Source organism: Haemaphysalis longicornis, unplaced genomic scaffold (assembly GCF_048455015.1).
Source record: "Haemaphysalis longicornis isolate Haplotype H1 unplaced genomic scaffold, Haemaphysalis longicornis Haplotype H1 scaffold_7, whole genome shotgun sequence".
Lineage (NCBI taxonomy): Eukaryota > Metazoa > Arthropoda > Arachnida > Ixodida > Ixodidae > Haemaphysalis > Haemaphysalis longicornis.
Window position 1 is genome coordinate 11379913 of NW_027526422.1, and position 22696 is coordinate 11402608.

Consider the following 22696-nt stretch of genomic DNA (forward strand, 5'->3'; position numbering starts at 1 on the left):
CCCGAAGGTGCAGCGAAGAGCGCGTGTTTCCGTAGCACGCCACGTCGAACGCGTGCTAACCCCCCCAGCCGGACTTTGACGCCAACGCTTGTGGCTTCGAGTTTTGGGATGGCCGTGAACCGCGTTCGTAATGTTAGCGTCGGGCTTGTGTCTGCCATTGCGTCATTCAAATTGTGTACCGCTGCTCATTTCGTCGCGAGTTTTCAAAATTTGTCGAAAATTTGATGTATCTACACGACGACAGTGACAAATGCTTGTAATATGTGATTATACCTCTAGCGGGAAGCTCTGTTGTCAGGCGCCGCTTTTTTCCCACTGTGTTCAGGATGTTAAGTTCTCTAATGAGCCCTAAATATTCAAATCTATTCAGACCTGTATACTAAATGTGCCATGATCACTCGCAGTGCATCAGATGTGGCCATGTGCTACAATGGGCCCTCATAGGCCACCTACTTTTGCTGCTCGGTTACAAGTGCAGTGTGTTTTAAACATGCACAAAAACCGCCCAGATGTTGGCTCAGGTGATAGGTGTTTGAACACAATATGTTGCCGTAAGTCCATTTGTAGATCGTAGTAACATTGTTCAGGGCATTGCGCAAATGTATGAATTGTTGCACTTGCCATGGTGACATTATTTCGTCTCATAATTAGGGATTAATAGTCCAGTGTTGTTTTTTTTTTTTTTACTTTGCCCCTAGCAAGCTGCACTAGTTTTGTTTACATTAGAAGCAATAATATGGGTCCGATATAGTCTTCATGCTAAGAGTAAAGCCTATATATTTTTATTTTTTCATAGCTGTTCAATTATTGTTGACGGGCGCCTGCAGTTCTGGTATAACAGCAAAGAAGGGCGTATTTGGGGCATTCTGTTTTCTACAAGGAAACTTCAAACACACAAACAAGTCGGTCATTGTTATTCGATGCTTATTTTTTGCTGAGTGCAACAAAGATTTGATGTTTTAAAAAAGAATCATGAATACTACTGCCTGAGAATATACTCGTTTATTTGTCAGCTTCATTTAATAAGCATTCGCATTTCCAAAGGCTGTTAAACTCTCAAAGAGCTTTTCAGGGGCTTTGAAGCTCTGTGGATTTCAAAACTGACCTCACGTCTCTTGGAAATTAGGAGCTTTGTTCAGTTAAGTTCCAGTCTAGCAGCTTTTATCAAGGACATGATGTAGAAATTCTCAGAAAGAAAATCTCGAGCTTTGGGCAAAAAAAAAAAAAAAAAAAAACGCCAGTATTGCGCTTAAAGGGCACACAAGTTTGGTTCGCATAATTCAGAAAAAGGGAATGGCCATGCGACCCACTAGCTCATTTCCTGCACTAGAACAAATGGTGTCATATACACAGTCGTGTGATTGGTTAAGGCTGGCAAACGCAAGTTAGGCAGGGCTTATAACAGCGCAGAACGAGCGATTTTTGCTCAAGTGTAGTGCATATTCATTTTATAGCAGTAGGAATGGTGGGGTGAAACAATGGAAATTACAAAAGTGCACGTAAACATAGAAGTACCAGTGTGTACTGCTGTTAGTAGTGTTGACATGGGCCCATTGGCTTAAGCAACATTGTCTTACGTGACCCTGGTTTTCGAGCATAATCCATGTTTTACGAAACAGTTACTACCTGCCGTAACAAAAACAAGCAAGGTGCAAATACGGTCAAAAACAAAGCAAAGGCAAATAGTGGTGCAGAACAGTATGGTGGCGTCATTGAGGAGAACTGACTGTAAACAAGGCTCTGCAGGCTGAACAGCGCACTTGAAGTTCATTTGAAGACGCGTTCATGTGACTTCATTGCAGACGTCACTGATAAAAACGGTTTGGTGGGAGAATAAAAATTTTGACTTAAATTCATTAATTTTTCAGGGAATAAAGCATCACACTTGCTGCTGAAAAAATGCTGGGGGCACTATACAAGGACAATCTTTTGAATAAAGGAAACTTGTATTTTGTCTGCATGGCCCCTTTAAGCAAGCAGGCTTCTGTGTATTGGAAAAATATCAACTTTCCCTTCTGCCGAATTGCTGTCACATGAACTTTTTTTTTTTTTTTTTCAATTCGTAATCGCATTGGGAACTTTGCAAGCTCACTTTCAAAACACATTTGTTGAAGGCAGTACTAGCAATGAAGGCCATATTCCAGAGGCGGCTCGCCAGGGTAGGGCCGGAAGGCCTTAGTCTGTAAAGATTGAGCCCGGAAGATAACCAAAGGCCCCGATACGAAGTTTTACGCCCACCCTCGACGGTGTAGAAGTAGCAAGTGTATGCTGAGACCGCCAGGGCACTAACTGGGAAAATTTAAATTCTTCCGGTTCCAGTAACCTTCCAAGGAAAAAAAAAGCTAAAACTGCCCAGGGAACATTGTTAAGGGTCAGGCTAACTGCTAGTGTCGAGATCACTTGTCAAAAGAAGGGGCTGAGGTAATCCCCAGATGACTTTTTCAAGTCATCAATTAATTGGCTTTTACCTAAACACTACATTGTGGGTGACTAACCCTGTTTGTTTATTTTATTGGCTTTAAGCCTGCATAGCTTCACTGGAATGGGTGTTGTTCCCCACTTCATGTTATTTTTGGAAGGGGGGGGGGGGGGGGCAATGGTCAGAAGGGTCTGAGGTAATCCCCAGATGCTTGGCAGGGATTTCTGACATACCTGTCAGTGGTAGAACTTGTTTGGAGAGGTTTGGTTGATGCAAGGCTCAGCTGTGATCCCAAGATCAGTGGTCTCTTGTGGGTTAGTCTGTGAATGACATTGAAACAAGTTGCAGTGATAGAAACAGGTTTGTCATTACTATGTGCTGAAGTGTTTGTCAGCATTTGGGAAAGCCAGGACCACTGTTCACCTTAGTCTTGGTCATTCGTTGGCTGGAGTCAGGGGACTGGTGTGGTGAAGCTCCAAGCACCAACAAATAAATCCTGGCTGTGCACAAAGCCTGCATAGCAAATGCGTTTACATCCAATAGCACTGCAACAGGGGACAATAAACTAAAGTTTTTAGGAGAAAGAAATCAAGTGCGCCAGACACACATTCAAATTGAAGGTACTACACAGCAGATGCTGAGCATTTAACGAAAGCAACGTAAACTTTCTTCATTACAGCCAGTGATGGGGCTGAAGAGAAAACCTGTTAACTTAAAAACTACGGGCTTTAATAGCAAAGTGTATACTTGGGCTAATTCATACCTCTTAAGCAAGCAAGGAATGTCACAAAGGCAACAGACTAGTAATGTCATTGTGCTGCATTTGTCTATCTTTTTCGCTAGTCTTTCGTGTTTGCTCTATATTTCTCTGTTGTTTAAATGGATTTCAGGTCCTGCCACAAAACAAGCGTTCTAGGCATTGTTTCAGTTCTTGTATGTCTCTTGAGTTTGGGCCAGATATAGGTCAAATTTACTAAAAACATGAAAATCCTCTTTTTGTGCACCTCAGTGCAACTTTAACGTGATCAGTCATAAATGGGCCAAGCCGGTTAGAAGGTGCGAGCTATTCTTCATGTAGGGTGATTGTGAGGGTTTTTAAATTAATCTCTCCCCCACCTGGCCACTCACACAACACTCAATGGAAACAGCCTGTAGCCTTGCGGTTGTGTATTATGAGACACCTTAGTAAGGGCCACAGCCCTTACTAACCAATTTACGTACCACCAAACTCACTAAGACATGACTGGTAGCCCCGTGAAATACGGTGTTAGTTATAAACACTTAAAAATAGCTTCGTTGCCAGGCAATGCTGCACCTGCCAGCAGATCACACAAACAGCAATGAAGTGGAAGTGGCATTGCTCCGGCCCTGTGCTTTTTCCTATGGCCAGTCAGGAGAACCGGTCTAGCTCTACTGGGCGCACTTCGCCTAGGTCTGTGGCGAGGGCAAGCATTACGCACAAGTTTTCTCCGGCTGGCCGCGTGCGGCCGCTCGCTTGCCGGCTGGGCCGGCTGGAACATCACTTCAGCGTGGCTGGAATGGGCGTGCTTCTCTCAATTTCGGTTTCACAAGCTCTGATTTTTTATGGTTGTTTGGACCGCGGGTATGCGTAATTTTTAGGCAGACTGTAGGGAATAATATTTTCAAGAGGTTGAAATTTTGAATGCAGTTGGTCTTTAAGGATGATGAGCGATTGATTTACAGTGTGTACAAAGCAGCCATGAGAGAGCTTGCGTAGGCTGCACCCAGCCACCCTGCGTTGTCGTTGACGGTTGGTTATGGCGCCACTGGGAATTGTCTAATTATGTCCCGTGATAATATCTACATTGTGACCCGCCGCGGTGGCTCAGTGGCTAAGGCGTTGCGCTGCTGAGCATGAGGTCGCGGGTTCGATTCCCGGCCGCGGCGGCCGCTTTTCTGATGGAGGCGAAAAGCAAAAACGCCCGTGTGTACGAGATTTCGGCGCACGTTAAAGATCCCCAGGTGGTCAAAATTAATCCGGAGCCCTCCACTACGGCGCGCCTCATCGCCTGCGTTGCGTCGGCGCGTTAAACCCCCACAATCAATCAATCAATCAATATCTACATTGTGGAGCAACTTGCTGCACATAGCCAGACCTGCAGCCCTTTCAGAAAGTGTTTTGGTCGGCTGGCACACTAACTGAGGGGACCAATCTGTGTGATGCAGCTGCCTGGCGAGGTGCGCACCAACGGCCTGGAAGTGGCCGCAGCTGGTCAGGCCCTGGGTGAGCTGACCTTTGAGGAAGACGAGGAAGACCAGTACTATGCCAAGGACTTGCCCGAGCACGCCTGCAAGTGAGTTGCCTTCCTTCGACCTCTGTGACAACACCAGGTCCCGCTTGGTCGAACAAATGTGCTTATTGGCAGTCTCATTCGTGGACTTTGATAAGTCCGGGAATAGGATTCGGACTTTCTCAAAAGGCCATAAACTAGGTTAGAGAGCTGTCTTATTGAAGTGTATAGGGAAAGCAGGTACCTGACGCGCACGGGAGGGATCCATAGAGAAAAGCGAGGAATACGCAGCAAAATTGCTTGTTGACGCCGTCGGCGTTGGGCAAACGATTATTTTGAACAATGATGGAGTAAATTCAAGGAACGTTGGCCATCAGGTGGCGTATTTGGGCCCTGTCAGTACTACGTTACAATGACCCACCATCCTTGGTAGGCCACCTCATGCCGCCGGGCCTCGGTCGCCCGGCCGCATATACGAAGTCATAAACAAAGATAGTCTGCTACAAAGTGTGGGCCAGAGAAACCCACTGGGCTGACGTGAAAAGCACCCACGGTGTCTGAGGTTGTCGCAACACGAGCCGTGCTTTTCTCCTCGCCGCGAATTACAGTTGCGAATTGGCTTCGGGTTCATCATCGTAAATATGGATGCAACGAGCAGTCCAGCGGGCCGCCGGGAACGGTGACACGATCGCAATAACGCACTGTCTAGCCCGTAGCTCACTTACTCAGTGCTGCTGCTGTAAATAATCGCACTATAGAATATAGCTGAATGTTGATATCCTGCATGCTTTTACACGCAAAACATCCTGAATTTTCAAGCAGAGTGTTCAATTAAAGTACAAACCGCACTTTTGAAGCGACTGATGGAAAGACTCAAAGTCTGCACAGCTTCTCTTTGAGAACGCGACTTTTTTTAACGGTCACGGGCAGAGGTATTGCAGGCTGTTAACGTTTTGCTGTTGCGTATAGTTATGTTGTCACGTTGCAGTTCTATTATGGATGCCTATTTGTTGTTTAGGAGTTAATGGCCATGATTGCATAAAAAATACATTTGTTCCGTCGTTTCCGTGTGCCGCCTTTTCGTAGCCACTGCGCCGACAGCCGACATATCAGACGATCCCGCATTCACGCCGCGCACTCACCCGTCTGATATGTACTGGGGACAAATACCAGGCCGCAGACTATCATTCCTGTCCATCTTTGTTTGACGTGAAGGAGAAAAAAGCTGCACTACTTGGGAAAGAAACAAACACACGGCCATAGCGCACAGCGAAAGTTGAAAACTGTGATTGGCTGTAGCCGTTGCCGCCACATCAAAGTAGGTAGGCCTCGTGGCTTCTGCTGGCAGCGTTCTCTGACCCTTTCCACCTTCTCTCTTGAAGGCCTTTCCAGCAGCATTGATCTCCACTGAACAGGCATTTGTTCGAAGCTGACCATCGGGCAGCCACCGCTGGGCGTCGTTCGGCACTTCTACGGCTTCTTCACTCGTTTTTCACTGCGTGGGGGTCGACCTTTACCATGAAATGACTGACCACGTCAGCATAAGTCTGTGAATAAGGCTGCTCGGAGCAGGCTTATTCACAGTCTTATCGCATTCTTATTTAGTCTTATTTGCAGCCTTATAAGCCTAGGGAAGTTTAGACTGCGAAGGAGTCTGTCTTATCGGGCTTTGAGCGAGCGGGCCCAGGTTGCTGAGGCCCCCCCCTCCCCTCCCTTGGTCGCGGCAGGTACTGCGGCATCCACGACCCGGGGTGCGTGGTGCAGTGCAACGTGTGCAAGCGGTGGTTCTGCAACGGCCGGGGCAACACGTCAGGCAGCCACATGGTGAACCACCTGGTGCGTGCCAAGCACAAGGAGGTGACGCTGCACCGCGACGGGCCTCTGGGCGAGACGGTGCTCGAGTGCTACTCGTGCGCGTGCCGCAACGTCTTCGTGCTGGGCTTCATTCCGGCCAAGGCCGACTCGGTGGTGGTGCTGCTGTGCCGCCACCCCTGCGCCGCCCAGTCCTCGCTCAAGGACATGAACTGGGACCCCGAGCAGTGGAAGCCCCTCATCCACGACCGCTGCTTCCTGCCCTGGCTGGTGCGCGCCCCTCTCGAGCGCGAGCAGCTGCGCGCCCGCCAGGTCACCGCCCAGCAGATCTCACGCCTTGAGGAGCTCTGGAAGGACAACGTGGACGCCTCCTTCCAGGACCTCGAGAAGCCCGGCGTCGACGAGGAGCCCCAGCAGGTGCTGCTCAGGTACGACCAGCTGGCCCCGGCGGAATCGGGAGGCTTCTTGCGCACGCGTTTGAGTACTCCAGCAACGCGTTGGGGCTTTATTGCCGGGTTAATACGGGAGACATTCATATCAGACAACACGTCTGTCATCAAATATCGGTTGTCGCACTTGTGGGAAGGATCGCTCCCAGACGGAATCTCTGAGCAATCGCCCCGAAGATGCCGCGGAGACTGCTCAGGGATGGGGAAGTTTCCCTTCGGTGGTTAGGGACAGGGTGGCACGGTGAGAGGCAACGTCCTGCTCCTCCTCCCTGGTGCCATCACACATGCCTGCAGCAGGCCTGGCAGGTTACGTTGCATGCGGGTCGAGAGGGGGGGACCAAGACGTGTGGCATGCTGATTGCCGAAATGGTAGCCCCCAGCTTGCTTCCCATGTGCCCGGACAAGGCGTGGGGAAACCAGGGTCCCCGCAGGCTGTGCTCTTGTTGGCTCCTTGTGTGAGGAATCGGGTGTGCACCAGCTGTAGCCTGTGACGTTGTTGCTGCAGGTACGAGGATGGCTACCAGTACCAGAACATTTTTGGGCCTCTGGTGAAGATGGAGGCGGACTACGACAAGAAGCTCAAGGAGTCGCAGACACAGGACAACATCGAGGTGCGCTGGGACATTGGGCTAAACAAGAAGATGATCGCCTACTTCACGGTGGCCAAGTCGGACACAGGTCAGTGGCTGCTTGTGCGGTGGTGGCCTTGCTGGAGCAGCTTGTCCTTCTCTGGCCCCTGGGCTGCTTCGCATCTGTTCCCGTAGGTCACGAAGGGATGGCCCACTTGGCTTTTGCATTGTAGAGTACCAGCTTCGTTTGGTTAGTGTTCTCCATCGCCAGAGGAGGCAAAAAAAAGGTCAGGTGAAATAATTTTTTTGGGGGGGGGGGGGGGCAGTGCATTTGTTGTGTGAAGCCTTTTTTTTTTTTTTTGTTAAGAACCCATGAAGCAACTGAAAGTGGTTAGTTTAGAAGTATTATTTTGAATACACTTTGCATTTATTTTTTGCATAGTAATTTGTATACTTCTGTATTTAAATCAATGTCAACAAATGTATGGTCAAAGAGTGACTGGAGAGGGATGGGAGTTTGAAAAGGATTATGACCGGAAGGTGGACCAAAGTGTGACATTAGTCTGATGAGGACTATCACTAGGAGTTTGATGAGAGCACAATGGAATTCCGATTAGGAGTGTGAGGGGAGTTTGATGAGAAGTTCAAGCAGCACAACATAGGGTATGACTGCGGGTTCCATGCGATGTGACGAAGAGTTTTAGTAGTAATATGACCGAAATTTGGACAAGTTTGAGAAGGAGTATGAGTAGTAGTAGAATGAAAAGTGTGTGACGGGGAGTACAACAGGGAGTTCAAGGAGTGTGACAAGTGCTATATGAAGCTCAATGATGAGTTCAGCCAGTAGTGCAATGAAGACGGGCAGGGAATGCAACAGTGAGTTTGGTGATGGCGATGAGGATTGCAGGTTCATTCTGCCCACTTATTCCAAACAGTGCCCCTAGGGATCTAACAAGGTGATGGTAAATGCAACTACATTTGGGAAATTGATAGGAAATGCAATAAGGAGCATTACTAGACGGGTGTCTCTTGTGGTCCGAGCGTATAGGCCTCCTGCGCTGCCCAGGGGGCGCTGCGCAAGCGGCTTCCGGGCAGTACTTCCGGGTAGTACAAAGCTGCGCGGGTCCCATAGGATCCCGTGTTGACAGAAGCAAAATGAGCTCGACCCTCCCGATTATTTTGCGACGTGGTCACCGGTTCATCCCCGACACGTCCGATCTATTTCAGCGATCAACTTGGCGTTAGGGGGAAAAGCTTTGCAGCGCTTAACACGTTTACAGCGCCGACGAAAGTGCCGGGACCGTGACGGTGTCTGCTACTCGCAGGTTCACCGATCGATGGTCGTACGAAGTGAAATTTTAGGTGAAATTTCTAGTTTAAACTTATACTCTAGGTGACAGAGACTTCTCAAAAATAGCCAAGAAGAGTGACGCAATCGGTGATGATCGCGCTTTAAAAAGCCAGCGAGTCCGGTGGACCGCAGGCTCGCCTGCTGCGGTGCGCCGCTCTTTTGCGTACCTGCACACATGCGTGCACTTTCATTAAACAGTGCTCGTTTGTGTCGCCGTTACGAATACACGGTGCAGCGTTAGCTTGCCGTTTTGTTGCGTGTCTCGGTGACAAATTGCCGCGACCGTCAGGAGCATGAAATCTGTTTTGCGATTCCGAAATTAGTGGCCGTAAAACAAAGTGGTCGGGCGAACTAAGAGGCCGCTCGCTTTCCTTGTTTGCTCTCGCTTTACTTAATTACGCTCTTGCAGTATACATTCCCAGTTCGCACTTAATAGCCTAGAATGAGGGTCAGCAACGGCCGAGTTCCATGCAGCCGACACGGCGGAGGGCCGGATGGCAAATCGAGGGAGGGGGGGGCTTTGAATGCAAAGAGAAAAAATTCAGCGAATTTCTAATAATATTTGACAATAATCTGGCGAAGTGTGAAGATGGGGGTGCAATTGAACTGGAGGACGCCAATTCTCTGTTCTTGCCTCGCTGTCTAACTCCATTTGAAGTCAAAACTGGCATGTTGGCGTTCAGATTGGACGACCCCTGCACTAGAAAACCAACACAGTCAGTGATGATCGTATGTAAATATTCGGGGCCCCGCGCCGTGTATGCGGCTGTGTTATGTTATGCTGTGTTATGTGGTGTTATAGAAGTACACATCTCTGCAGGCAGCGGGCGTGTGATTTGGTGCATGTTTTGCGTCCTTTAATAGCACTTAATTTGTTTATTTGGCGCTATTGCCCCACCTACTCGCCAGTATACATGTACCCTCCCATTCGTAAATCGTGCGGCGTAAAACGTTACGCAACAATCATTTAGTTTGCGAAAATACGAAACAAAATTTCCACTCGTTTCAAAGGCGGTGCCAGGCCAGCAGTGTCAGCTGAGTTGGCTGCGCAATTCTTGCGTTCGCTTGCATGCTCCCGCTGAAGCAACCTTTTGCAGTTACCTCAGGATATAGGATGAGCAGCGTTCCGTGTTTATGCTACTCGTGAACTTTCCTTTGTCGACCGCACGCAAGCAGAAAAAACTGTAACTGCCGTGAAACAGTTAAACCACCCGACCTGGCAATACTGTCCCACGCCGCGACCATCGCGAAAGCTCGCTAAAAGAAAGCCGACAAATCGGCTTCTTTTAGCGGATATTATTTTATTTAGACTCTGCAACTACTTTAAGGGCTATTTCATACAATATGCAGTCATTTAAACTCACCACAAAGCGCCACAACCAACTTTCACTCTGGCTTGTAATTGAAAACACATGGAGGGCGGCAAGGGTCGTCTGCTTTTGTACTACCCAGAGGCGTCGGCCGCTAGGGGCGCTGCTTGTTGCCAAAACTCCAGCGCAGGAGGCCTATACAACAGCTTGTAAAAGAGAGCTGCAAAACAAGGAAAATGATGAAGAATTTGCATGTTTGCATTTGTGGCGGTTGAACTCGTCGATTTTGTTTGCTCCTTAGAAATGTTACGTGATTTTTTGGGGGACTTTAAAATTTGTTGCCTTAGCATAGCCTTGAGTGGCCCACTGTGTGATCTGCATGCCGTGGCTTTGTTGCAGATATGCGGCTGATGCATGGTGACGAGCTGCGGCTGCGCTACCTGGGGGAGCTGCACAAGCCCTGGTCAGGGGTGGGCCACGTGATCAAGATCCCCGACAGTATCCTTGGGCGCTGGGTGGTTGCGCTCAGCTGTTGGTGTCAGTTGCCAGCAGTCTGTGAAAGTTCTGTCTTGAACGTCGGTGGCCCGCGGAATTACCAACTGCTTAAAAAACGGTTAAGATGATTAAAAAAACTGTCAATTAATGCTCAGAATCGCGCCACATTTCTCAGGAAAGCTCCTATGAACAAATTATCGAATTGATCAAAAAAAAAGAAAGAAAATTAATGTAAATTTTGATCTTGGTGGAATTTAAACGAGGGACTTTTGGAATATGAGGTGAGCACAGAACCCCTGTGCCACCACAACTTGGTGATTCTAGCTGGCTGAAGGGGACATAGCAATAGGGTTGTGACATTTGTCGCGACATGTACTTGGTATACAGGAGAGATTTTGGTAATTACACAAGTAGCAATTAGGATAGGTGAAAGAATAACATATTTAGGTCTGACAAGGGCGACTGATTGGCCAAGCCTTTCAATTATAGTGACTGAAGAGAGTAAGATGACATCACAAAGGGAAACAGAAGATCCAGATTTTTTTTTTTCTCGTGGTGGGGTGTGCCCTTCCTTGACTGCCGTGACCACCAGACTACAGTGAAGAAGTGGGCATTGAGATGAAGACAAATCTGGGCGTGCCTTCGGAGTGCACCTCCAACTTTGTGGTGGACTTTGTGTGGAAGTCAACTTCCTTTGACAGGTACGTATTGCACCGTCACCCCCTTGGCTGGTGGCTTAGGCCTGCCTCAAGAAAGCAGCTGTTAGCAGCCCCTCTTTTTGTCACAGGGGGGCATACAGTAGAGCCCCGTTGATACGTTGGTGGTTCATACGATTTCCCGGTTACTGCGCTGTCAAATGTGAATACTAAAAATTCCCCATTGTACGTTTCTTACCGGATAGTACTATTTCCCAGATTGTATGTTTCTCCCTCAAGTGTGTGCGTGTTTTTTTTTTTTTTTTTTTTTTTTTAACGTATCATTTAAGTTCTACCAGAGTCTTCAATGCTTTTCTGGTCGTGAAACTTCGCCGTCACGCTATGGGAGAGCTTTGTACGCTGCTCAGGGAGGCTGCGCCGCGGCGCTGGCGTTGATCGGAGGGCAGCCGGCGAAGCGGTCGGAGGGGAGTGCGGCGCGTAGCAGACTGCCAGACGCTACTTGCGGTTTAGCAGGGCTCGTGGGGACTTCTAAAAAAATCAAGCACAGATAGCAGTCGGCAGTTTTCAGCGTGCGTTCTGCCGCATACGGCTTCCCTGCAAGGGCTGCAATCCTGACGGCTTCGTTTTGTCGCCACATTTGAAGGCACAACTACCAACATTCCGTTTCTATCCAGAAAAGTGCCGCCAAACACGGACGCAAGTTCTGCCGCGCACGGCTGAACGCGCGCTGCAGCAGCGGCGGCCCGATGCCCTCCGTAAGTAACCTTGAGAACAGACCGCTTGTACAGGGTGGAGACACCCTTTGTACGATCCCGTGCCGCCCCTATTGGGTCGAAGTGCTCAACGCGCTGTTCTTTTCGTTTCCCACAAGACGCAGCAACGCGATACAGATACGATGGTTCAAACTTCACCAGTAAACCGCGTTGTGGTGATAATTACGGTGTGGTTTTGTTACAATGACTTGTTGCGGCGGCGAGCGAGCGAACCAAAATGGCGGCGCAACGCATACGCGTCTCCACTCTGTACGGCGGACGCGCGTCAATGTAGGTACTCTAGCCCTCCGATCTGCGGCGGCGCCCCTCGCGGGAGCCTTTATCCTCAAACAAAACTCGGCCGGGAGTTTCATGACCAGAAAAGCATTGACGGACTCTGGTTCTACTGTAGTTGCATTTTTATGATGCATCACAAACTCCACTTGGCATGCTAAATGAGCTTAGGCATTGTGTGTGGGGTCTAATAGTTTTAGGACATTAAGAACGTTGTACTAAGTCAACATGCTGTGTTAAATTTCAGGCACTTGCTTTGTTCAGCATCGCGAGTGCAATGGCAAAACTTCTGAAGCTACCTAGTTAACAGAGTTTGTTGAGCTAGTTGGTTCATGCTTACTGAAAAGAATAAAATGGGTGCAAACAGACGAAGATGAAGTAGACACAAAGAACACATAGGCGCCAACTTCCAACTGTTTATTCATGAGAACCACACTTACTTACACGCAGGCCAAATGTACATGTAATATTCAAGATTACCGCCAGGAATTTATATTTGTTGACACCTGACACAGAGCCATGGTTCTGTGTCGGGTGTATCAGTAGTGCGCGTGTGGGCCAACATGTCAATTGCTGTTACTATTTTATCTATGAGCCATCAACAAATGTTAATTCCTGGCGGAAATCTTGAATATTATCTGTACCTTTGTCCTGTGTATAAGTAAGCCTGGTTCTCATGAATAAACAGTTGGCAGTTGGCGCCTGTATGTGTTCTTTGAGTCTACTTCGTTTTCGTCTTTTTTGCGGTCATTTTATTCTTTCCAGCTGCCTAGTTACGCAAGGCAAATGTGATGAAATTCATGGATGCCTTCGAATGTTACTCAGATGGCTGCTTCATCAAATAATACACACCCTTTTCCTCGTGAAGCTTGTGCAGGCGTATTTATATTTATTCATATTGAGCAGCATTTATTTATATAACTGGCATTACAATACTAGAAGTAGGTGTGCATATTGTTCTTGGTCGCAGGGTATTTCAGCAGCAATCACTGGCTAGCCTGTCAACTTGTACAGGCCGTGTTTTTGTGTCAAGGGGTTAAGTTCAGAACAGTTGTACAGGGCATAAAAGGGAAAAATTGTACTTCTGCGTTGGACCTCTGGGGTGTAGTCCATGTCTGCGCCTTCTCATACCGTTTTTACTCGCGTAGTGAACCCACTTTTTTTCCGAAAATTCGGCATGAATTTGGGGGGAGGGTTCATTATGCGGGAAAAAAATTGCAAGATATTTTTAAAAGTTGAAATTTCATACAATAAAGTTGCTAAGAGAAGTGCTGTCAGAGCCTTACCATTTTCGTAAAAACACGTAGGTAATTATGCCATGAAATTTATATTTTATTTGCAACTCGCCATCGTCCCCCTTCGCCGTGGAGCTTCCCTCCTCACTGAAGTCGCTTGCGGCCGCACTTTTGTTGTCGGCACCGTCTTCCGTGCCGTCAAGGCACTCCAAAACTTCTTTTCCGACACCGGCAAACTTCCTTTGGGCCCACAAAACACACGGCGACCCCCCTTCACCACCCGAAAGCCTCTCATTTTCGCTCGTAGCCTACACGCACTGGGTCAACACTGAAGTGCCTGCCACAGAGCTGCGCCATTTTCATGTGCAACGCATTCTCCGCCACAGTAGTTTAAAACGCCGCGCAGCAGGACCAGAAAAAAAGGTTGGAACACAGCTGAACAACAAAACCATGGAGCGTAATGGCGAAGTCGCGTAACAGCAAGAGCAGAGGAGTGCGGAGTACGTTTAGTGCTTTGTTCGCACGCCGGTGGAACAAGATTAAACATCAAATAGCAGGGAAGGAGTGCGGAGTACGTTTGGTGCTTTGTTCGCACGCCGCAACGTTTTTATGGCGCAAGGTTTGTTTTGCATTCAACAGGTGGTGCACTGCAAACGCACAATTTTTAAATTCTAAGCCACGGCATTCGCGTTCACGTCTCTGGCTACTGATGAGATTTGTTTTTCTTGGAATGCATTTTTAGCATTTCTGAGCACGATATCAAGTTGCTGCAATCGCCTACAGCATCAGCAACTGTGCTTAAGTGGGGACGCGGCTTTCAACTTCAGAAAAATGGCCAAAACATCGTATTTTTGAAAGCCACATATTCGGCTTCTATGTTTCCTAATCTCTGCGTCTGACAAGTATTTCCGCTGAAAAGTGTCGCAAAGTGGCATAAAAAAATAGTTTTGCCAGGCGCGGTGACAAACTATCAGCGCAAAAGGGCGAAAAAACGGCAATTTTCGGAGCGCTATATCTCTGCAATGGTGCCACCGGGCGCGGCCATTTTGATATTGCTAGATCGGCCGAGCATTCGTCTTTCCGGTTCCGCTCGTCTCTTTTATCTTCGTTCATTCACAAACGCACGAACGGCAGAAAAGAAACGACACACAAACGAAGCTAGAAATAGATGCTGAAGCGCTATTCGTCCTCCGGTCGGGGGGCGCTAAGACAACCCTCCTGATTGGGTGTCGCGGCGCAATGCAAGATGGCAGCCACCTGAGCTGCGTAGCGTGGGCAGTTTGAGTTCATTTTCGCTGCTTCGCTCGGCCAAGTTTCTGTTCAGTCTGCGGTATTCAACACGGACATTATCGCGATGGGAAGGCCTGAGATCACAAGCCAGATTAGGGGAAGTTGTGTGGCTCGAAAGGCGGAAATCATCGAACGCTTCGTGGTGTGCGTGACTCTACCGTCGCCAGACCCCGGAGGGTGACGCGGTGTGCGCGCTTGCAATAGCGGTTCGTGAAGTGAACAGTGCTGCCACTCCTGCGCCAAATGCGCCAATTTGCGCCAAATGAGGTATCCTGCGCCATCCTGATAAAAAAACCACGATTTTGCAAGCAAGTGCGCCAAAATTTGTGTCGCGCAAATCGCGTGCAGCCTGTTACAAGCACTACTTCACAGTGGTCTCTAGACATGTGTAACTAATTCGGCTTGATAACTTCAACTCCCTAGCACCCGTCATCGTGTTTGCCGCGGTGAGTTTGGTTGGCGCCGTCACAGTACCGCCGATACAGTGTTTTCGTCTAGCAACTGCAGCGCTGGCTTACCACAGTTCAAAACTTTCCTTCTTGCTGTAGTTTCCAGTGGTTCCTGCTATGAACAATAGGTAGTTTTAGGTGGCGTTTATTGCCGGCTCTCTCCGCCCCGAGAGCCAGCGGGAGCGCCGTTTCGCGGCATGCATGACGCGCTCGGCTGCTAGCTCCCGCTTCGATTGTTGGGCTCGCGGAGTGGACCATCGCACGTGAAGCGGGCCATGAAAAATGGCCAGTCTAGAGTCTCTAAAGCATGAACCTCGTGGAGCGTTTTCTGCTTGCGAAAACGCGCCGCGCACGCCACAGGCGCGCTGCCGCTGCCGCGTAACCACCTGCACGCTGCGAGCGGCGCGGCAACATGGCGGCGGCTTCGGCCGCGAAGTGGGGTGGGGAGCTCGAGCGACCACTTTTAAGCGCTCTCTAAAATACCGCTCGAAGTTGCGTGTGTGGTAAAGGAGCTTTTAATGTGGGCGAAATCGTCATTATAAAACATCATCCGCGTCGCCAGTGAAAGCGTCCATGCAATACCTGTCAGGGTGGTGAGCCTAAACCCCCTCGGACGGAGCCAACCGGCCGTGACCGGGCTGTCTCGAGTGCTTCAAAACCGCCGCCATGAGACGCGCGCCTCCCCATGGGCGCAAGTCGCCAGGCTCCTCCCACTGCCGTGCGCGACGCGTGTCATTTTCTGAGTGAGGCAGAAGCTGCTGCGTGCGTGGAATCGTCGACACGGGCGTGAAAAAATCGCACGCGCAACGCCGACGCGCACGAATCACATGTAAAAATGCTCCATGCGCATTTCTCGTGCACATTTCCAGCTTGCCTTTTTGCCTTTTATTCGCACCAGAAAGGAGCAAAATACCTTGCAAATTATGCTTTGTGGCATTTTTTGCTATTGCGTGGATACTTATGGGATTTAATTGCATCAAACTTCTGGCGACTTCTAGCGACTGTTTCGAAATAAGTGGGAAAAAAATCCCATTGCCCCAGGGATGCCAGGTTGGGGCTATAAATAGCCAAATATGGCTACTTTTTTGTGGTTGGTGGAATTTTTATTGGCTATTTGGCTATTCTTGGGCTATTGGGTGAGCTGACTGTGAAAGCTATTTTTAATGCATGTTCGAGCCTGTCAGCTATGGAGCGTTTTCAGTGACTCCTTGAAAAAGTCTTCCCTAGTAAGGACAAGAAGGCCATTATTCTTCAGCTGTGCCGTCCATTTTTGATCGCACATGTGAAAAGCATCTTGAAGCCCATTCCATGGCGACCTCTACATCAATTACTGGACGATACTGGTAAATGTTTAGTGTTGAGAGTTGCTTTGGACATATCTAGCAGTTGATGTTTAGTTGCTCCAAGGTGCTCCAAAACTGGCATTTAGGTGCTCCAAATTGCTCCAAAATTAATAATTTGCTGATACAAAAATTGCTCCAAATCACCGTTCATCAGTGGCACCACTGTGAACTTTTAGTCGGATTTGCGATGTTTACACGCTAGTTATTGCTGTGTTTTGATTGTGGGCTCACTAGCCTTGGGAAAGAAACGGTCGACGCGTCAAACGTTGCGGCGCGCATTGGAGTATCACATGTCTGTGCAACCAGTTACTGTTGAACGCCAGTAGTTGTAATTAATGCCTGCGACATTAGATTTAATCCTAAAAACGACCTGACAAGCCATATCAGGGATAATCAAAGTACAATATGTTGCAGTAAGCGTGCGCTGCGATGCGCGCGAGCCATATCGCCTTTCTTGCGCAACGTTTCCCATGCACTTCTAATAATCATGCAAACAGGTTTGAGTTAGGAATATAGGAACAAAAATATGTTCTCTGCGTTAAAAATTTTCCGTACTGTCGCAGCATTTAACAGTGATTTTTTTAGGGAAATTATTGATACCAACGCATATAATCTATGGCTTAGGGCTTACTGACTGTGCTGCAAAAAATGTTGGATGCCATCAAAGTTGGAGTTATGCACAATATTATACCAAGCTTCAAAGTAGCTCATTTGCACCCTTGTGGTATGCAAACTTTTGGCAATGAACACCTGCACGTATGAGTACTAAGTTGCTGCACCAGGCAAAGTAGTAAAACATAAAAGAAGACAAATTTTCAAATTTAGGTAAAAAAAATGCTTCACTTGTTGCCATGAGGACAACACTGCAAAGGGAAGTTGTCCAGTGGGATACAGCCAACCAGCTAATCTACTTTGCATTGAAAGCCATCTCCCCCTCCGTTTGGTCTGCTAACTGGGCTATGCACTGTTCACAGAGGAGCTGAAATAATTGTTTTGTGGAAAGAGAAAGGCTGTAAAAGGCACTCCAATTTCAAGGAAAGGCCTTCCAGAAGCCCCATGTTCAAAAGGACATGAAAGGCTACAACCGTGACTACTTTTGATAAGTGAAATCTATGTTGCAACTTCGGAAGCCGTTTTCTCAAAACAGTTTTTTCTGCTACCTGTGTCGCTTGTTCCAGGAATTTCTTCATGACCGCTGGATCTATTTTGATTCAGTTTCTTGCATTACATTCCTTGATGAACAGTTCAGGTCGTGACATTCTTGTTTTTCCAGATTTGTTTGTTGTGATTTTTTTATTCAGATACCGTATTTACTCGCGTAATCCTCGCACCCCTAATGTGAGCTACCACAACTTGGATTTTTTGGTTCCTCGCATAATCCTCGCACCCCCAACTTTTGCAGCGGCAAAAGTTGCCTGCTCGCGAAACCCGCATGGTGCACGCGCTCTCCAATGCGCGCCCTCCCCCGCCGCCTCTCCGTTCGGCGGAGAGCGGCATCCAGGCGCCCTAACAACCTGCATTGCTACTCCCTAACAGGCGCCCTAACACGCTACTCACACTGTCCTTGAGCCGGTTTCGCGCATGTTTTGCGTGCGCGCAACTAGACCACTAGACGGTGTTCGCGCAGCCCGCTGTCGTGTCGTCGTGTCGCCGTCGTGGTCCCGTCGTTGAGCGGCAGCAGTCAGTGAGTCACTCGCGTCAGTGGTGGATAGCTCGCTGCCATTTTGACAACTTTTTGATCTCTTTGTTTTGTGCTTGGTGCCGCTTCGCCATGGGGAGGAACGCCAGCTACACTGCCGCTTTCAAATTGAAAGCGAAAGAGTACGCGATCGAACACGGCAACCGTGCCGCAGGCAGGCACTTCGGCGTCACCGACTTCAACGTGCGTTACTGGAGTAGGGCACGCACATGACGACGACGAGATAGGGCGCGCGCCAGAAAGCAAAGGCGGCAATTTCATGATCGCTGATCGACGGGATACTGTTTACGTTGTAAATTATAAAATAAAAAGAAATAGCTGCTGTTGGCAACACTGAGCTTACATATACAAAAAACGACCGCTACATTTAGCGAGATGGGCATATGGCAAATTGGCAACACTGTGCACCGGATTTTTCTCCTCGCATAATTCTCGCACCCATAACTTTGCATTGACTTTTCCGAAAAAAAAGTGCGAGGATTATGCGAGTAAATACGGTAGTCGTTCACAGTCGACATGCCTGTTGCACAGTAACCTCTGAAAAAATGAAAACTAAAAAACATTGTGTTGTAAAAAAAAATTCTAAAACTGTCACGACCTCGTCCGTTCATTTGGGAATACAAAGCACTCCGAACAAGTTTTCTATCATGTTTTATAAGTCGCTCAAGCTCGGTACAAGCGGAACAGAAAGAAAATGTAATAAATAAAAAAGCTATCAAAATGTTACCTTGAAATGTTTATGGTGTTATAACAGAAGCATTTCCAGTTGCTGTGCCAATTTTCATCAAAATCCACAGGGAAATTAAAAAGTTGATTTTGAAAGCCACGTCCCCCCATAAAATAAAAACATATTACCGCTGCATTTTTTATTCAGTGACAAAAAGTAAATTCTCAACAAAGTGGGGGGGCAGGTTCATTACGCAAGTGGGTTCATTATGCAAGTAAATACGGTATGTGTGTCTTGGTCAATGATGTCTTTAGAAGGACACTAAAGTGTAAAAGTAACAAAAACAACTTTTAGTGCAAAAGTTGGAGATAATTAGTGCATTTCGCTTTGTTGCCGGGTATGGCTGTCAACGTTATTTGTGGCTGATGGCGCACATATTTCCCCAGGCAGCAGTACTTCACGGGAATGCTTAGTTAGGGTGGGGCTTCATGGCTGTCTGGTTGACGGGCCATTTTGTCATCTTATTCTGGGTGCTGGCTTGTCAAAATAGGAGTTAAAAGGTGTTTAACAGCGGAGATGTATAAGCTTTTAGTTCTGCCGTGGAGCGTTACCAGAAAACTATCATCATTGGCAAAGTGGAGAAGGTGAGAATGCTAGGCTAAGAAGTGGGGGGGAAAGTGGCGAGGAGGCAAGGAGCCCGTGAGCAGGTGTTGGGAATGCATGCCTCGAGAAAAAAAGCGTGGTCAGTGAGGTCGGTCTTTTGAAAGCGTCTTCCCCTTGCCGTCGTGCAGGATGCAGGCGGCGCTGCGCAAGTTTGCGGTGGACGAGTGCTCGGTGTCGGCGTACATCTACCACCGGCTGCTGGGCCACGAGGTGGAGGAAGTGGTGATGCGGTGCCCGCTGCCCAAGCACTTCTCGGCGCCCCAGCTGCCCGAGCTGAACCGCTCGCAGGTGTACGCGGTGAAGCACGCCCTGCAGCGGCCCCTGTCGCTCATCCAGGGGCCCCCCGGCACAGGCAAGACGGTGACCTCGGCCACCGTGGTGTACCACCTGGCCCGGGGCCAGGGTGGGGGCGGCCAGGGCAGCGGGGGCCCCGTGCTGGTGTGTGCACCCAGCAACATCGCCGTGGACCAGCTCACGGAAAAGGTGCACCAGACGGGCCTGCGGGTGGTGCGGCTGTGCGCCAAGAGCCGCGAGGCGCTCAACTCGCCCGTCTCGTTCCTGGCGCTGCACAACCAGATCCGCAGCATGGACGGCCACTCGGAGCTGCACAAGCTGCAGCAGCTCAAGGACGAGACCGGCGAGCTGTCGTCGGCCGACGAGAAGCGCTACCGCATGCTCAAGAAGGCCTGCGAGCGTGAGCTCCTCGAGGTGAGGCCCCCTTGTCCGCATTCGACACAATGATTGTGTAGGCGTGAGTGTCGTGACAAATGCTGGTTTGTGCCTGCAGGCTGCAGACGTGATCTGCTGTACGTGTGTGGGTGCGGGAGACCCCCGGCTGGCCCGCTTCAAGTTCCACTCCATCCTCATTGACGAGAGCATGCAGGCCACCGAGCCAGAGTGCATGGTGCCCGTCGTACTGGGCGCTAAACAGGTGAGCAGCTAGTCACAGAGGTAGAGGAAAACCCTGACAGAAAGGGCTAAGGTACCATTTCGGAGACGAGTAACTTTTCCTGGTGGGTCGTTATCCCAAGATTTAGCACACCTTGCATTTTGGTGAACTGCGCATTGAGTGCTGTAGAACGTGAAACGAGGACATTTATTTTAAAGGCGGACCTGTTGTACCCGTCAGCAAGCTAGTTAATGGCAGACGCTCCTCAAAACATCTTTTTTATTACAGTGATAGACTGTTTATAACATACGTCGTGGGATTTGCAAAATCTGCACTATAAGCAGTACCGCTCTATAAACAAAACATGGGTTAATCTAACCACATCGCAACCTAGCTCTCAAGTCGTTCTTTGTTTATCATCGCTCAAACGCACGGCACTTAAAAACAGGCACAGTCTTTATTTCATCTTTTCTTCCTAATCAGCCACTGCTGCAGGGTCTTACAAACCTTAAGCGCAGCTTTAACTTCCATGGTTGTGTTTTAGAGACTATGAACGGATGCTGCAGGACAACATGATAAGAACGCGATGATAAGGATGCGAGTGGGATTTCTCTTTTTTTTTCCTCCACCTCGTCTTGCAATCGCGATGCCGAAGGCGGTTGCCTATCAGCACGACATACAAGTAGTGGAAATCTCCAGTGCCACCACTCGCTATCTCCAGATGTTTGAAAAGGGAAAATGAGTTTGTTTATCTATACAACGTTTTAATAGAAATGAGTTTGAAAGTTTGAGACATTTGTATTCATGGAAATGCAATCATCACTGCGCAAAACTTCGTCACAGTGAAGAGAATCTTTTGTACAAAGCATAGCAAGAAACTAGAACCTCCAGCGCTGTAATTTGGCGTTTCCCAGCATGAACTCCACATCAGAGTTATATTGCCACGAACCATGCATTGGGTTTGTTTGTTTTGTTTTTACTGCCCGGCTGCGCCCGGCTGTGTTATCTGTGTCCCAAGCAAAGCGCGTGTTTCATTCTTGATTTTTATGCCGCGCGGGTTATCTCCTTCTGATAAGGAGACCATTTTGCCCTAATGTCACTAGCCTAGAGTAATCTTCTTTGATCTACAATGTTCTGGATGTAGATCGACGGTTTGAGAAAGACTCGCCGAAAGATAAAAGCCTGCAGAGCAGACGCCGCAGCATTCGACTCGCCGACGCTTGCCTGTGCACGTCACTTTGTCGGCTGCTGCTTCACCGCCTGTGTATTCTTTGAGTTGTTAGGGGAGCATAAGTTTGCTCCAATTAACTTGTTTTCCTTGAAGGCAACTGCATCGTTTTTGGCTTTGGGACAATATCGCAACTACAGTCGCGGTGATCAGCAGTGGAGTAGGCCTAGTGGCCGTCCCGGTCGCTTTCTGAAGTGTCTTTTGCTGCCGTCCTCAGTACTTGTGTAAAGTTCTATACATCCGGGTGTCGAAATCGTGCTTTTTCAGGCTGGCCATAACATGATAATGCGAAGAAAGCTTCATAAAATGATCCATCAGTACTACTCGCGGACACTCGTTGCAATTGGATCGGGCTGCTCTCAGGTGCTGTCCACTAGCGGCCGTGCACTATGTGTCACGCGATTCCAAACAGTCAACATGCGTGTTCTTTTTCTTGTATTTCTTTACCATATTTACTCGCATAATCCTCGCACTTTTTTTTTCGGAAAAGTCAATGCAAAGTTAGGAACGCGAGAATTATGCGGGGGAAAAAAAATCTGGTGCACAGTGTTGCCAATTTGCCTTATGCAGGGGTGAGACAGCTGCGCATATTGCGCCTTTTTGATACAATTCCATTTTCCTGCGCCAAGCTGCTCCAAAAGCACGAAAATGGCGAAAATTGCGCCAAACTGCTCCAGAAGAGCCTCAACGGCATGGATTTTGATGCTCATGTCAGTTTCGGCGGGGACGAAAGCCTCCCGCATCCCGGTCACCGCTTTTATCGTCGGTCAATCGCAAACACAGATATGGCACAAATAGAAAGACTGAAAGGAAGCAAGCGATAGCTTCTAAAACACGATTCGCTTTCCGTCCTGGTTCGTTGAAACGGCCTTCT

At 48.5% G+C, this 22696-nt stretch overlaps 1 protein-coding gene across 1 annotated transcript in view; it reads left to right on the forward strand.

Moving 5' to 3' along the window:
- Upf1 (Upf1 RNA helicase) overlaps positions 1-22696 on the forward strand; it is a 40741-nt gene that overhangs the window by 1338 nt on the left and 16707 nt on the right. Inside the window, exons 2-8 of the mRNA XM_077675984.1 lie at positions 4607-4734; positions 6399-6911; positions 7438-7610; positions 10562-10660; positions 11250-11358; positions 19834-20413; positions 20493-20636. Of these exons, the coding sequence (XP_077532110.1) occupies positions 4607-4734; positions 6399-6911; positions 7438-7610; positions 10562-10660; positions 11250-11358; positions 19834-20413; positions 20493-20636 (1746 nt within the window). The remainder of the gene's footprint in view (positions 1-4606; positions 4735-6398; positions 6912-7437; positions 7611-10561; positions 10661-11249; positions 11359-19833; positions 20414-20492; positions 20637-22696) is intronic.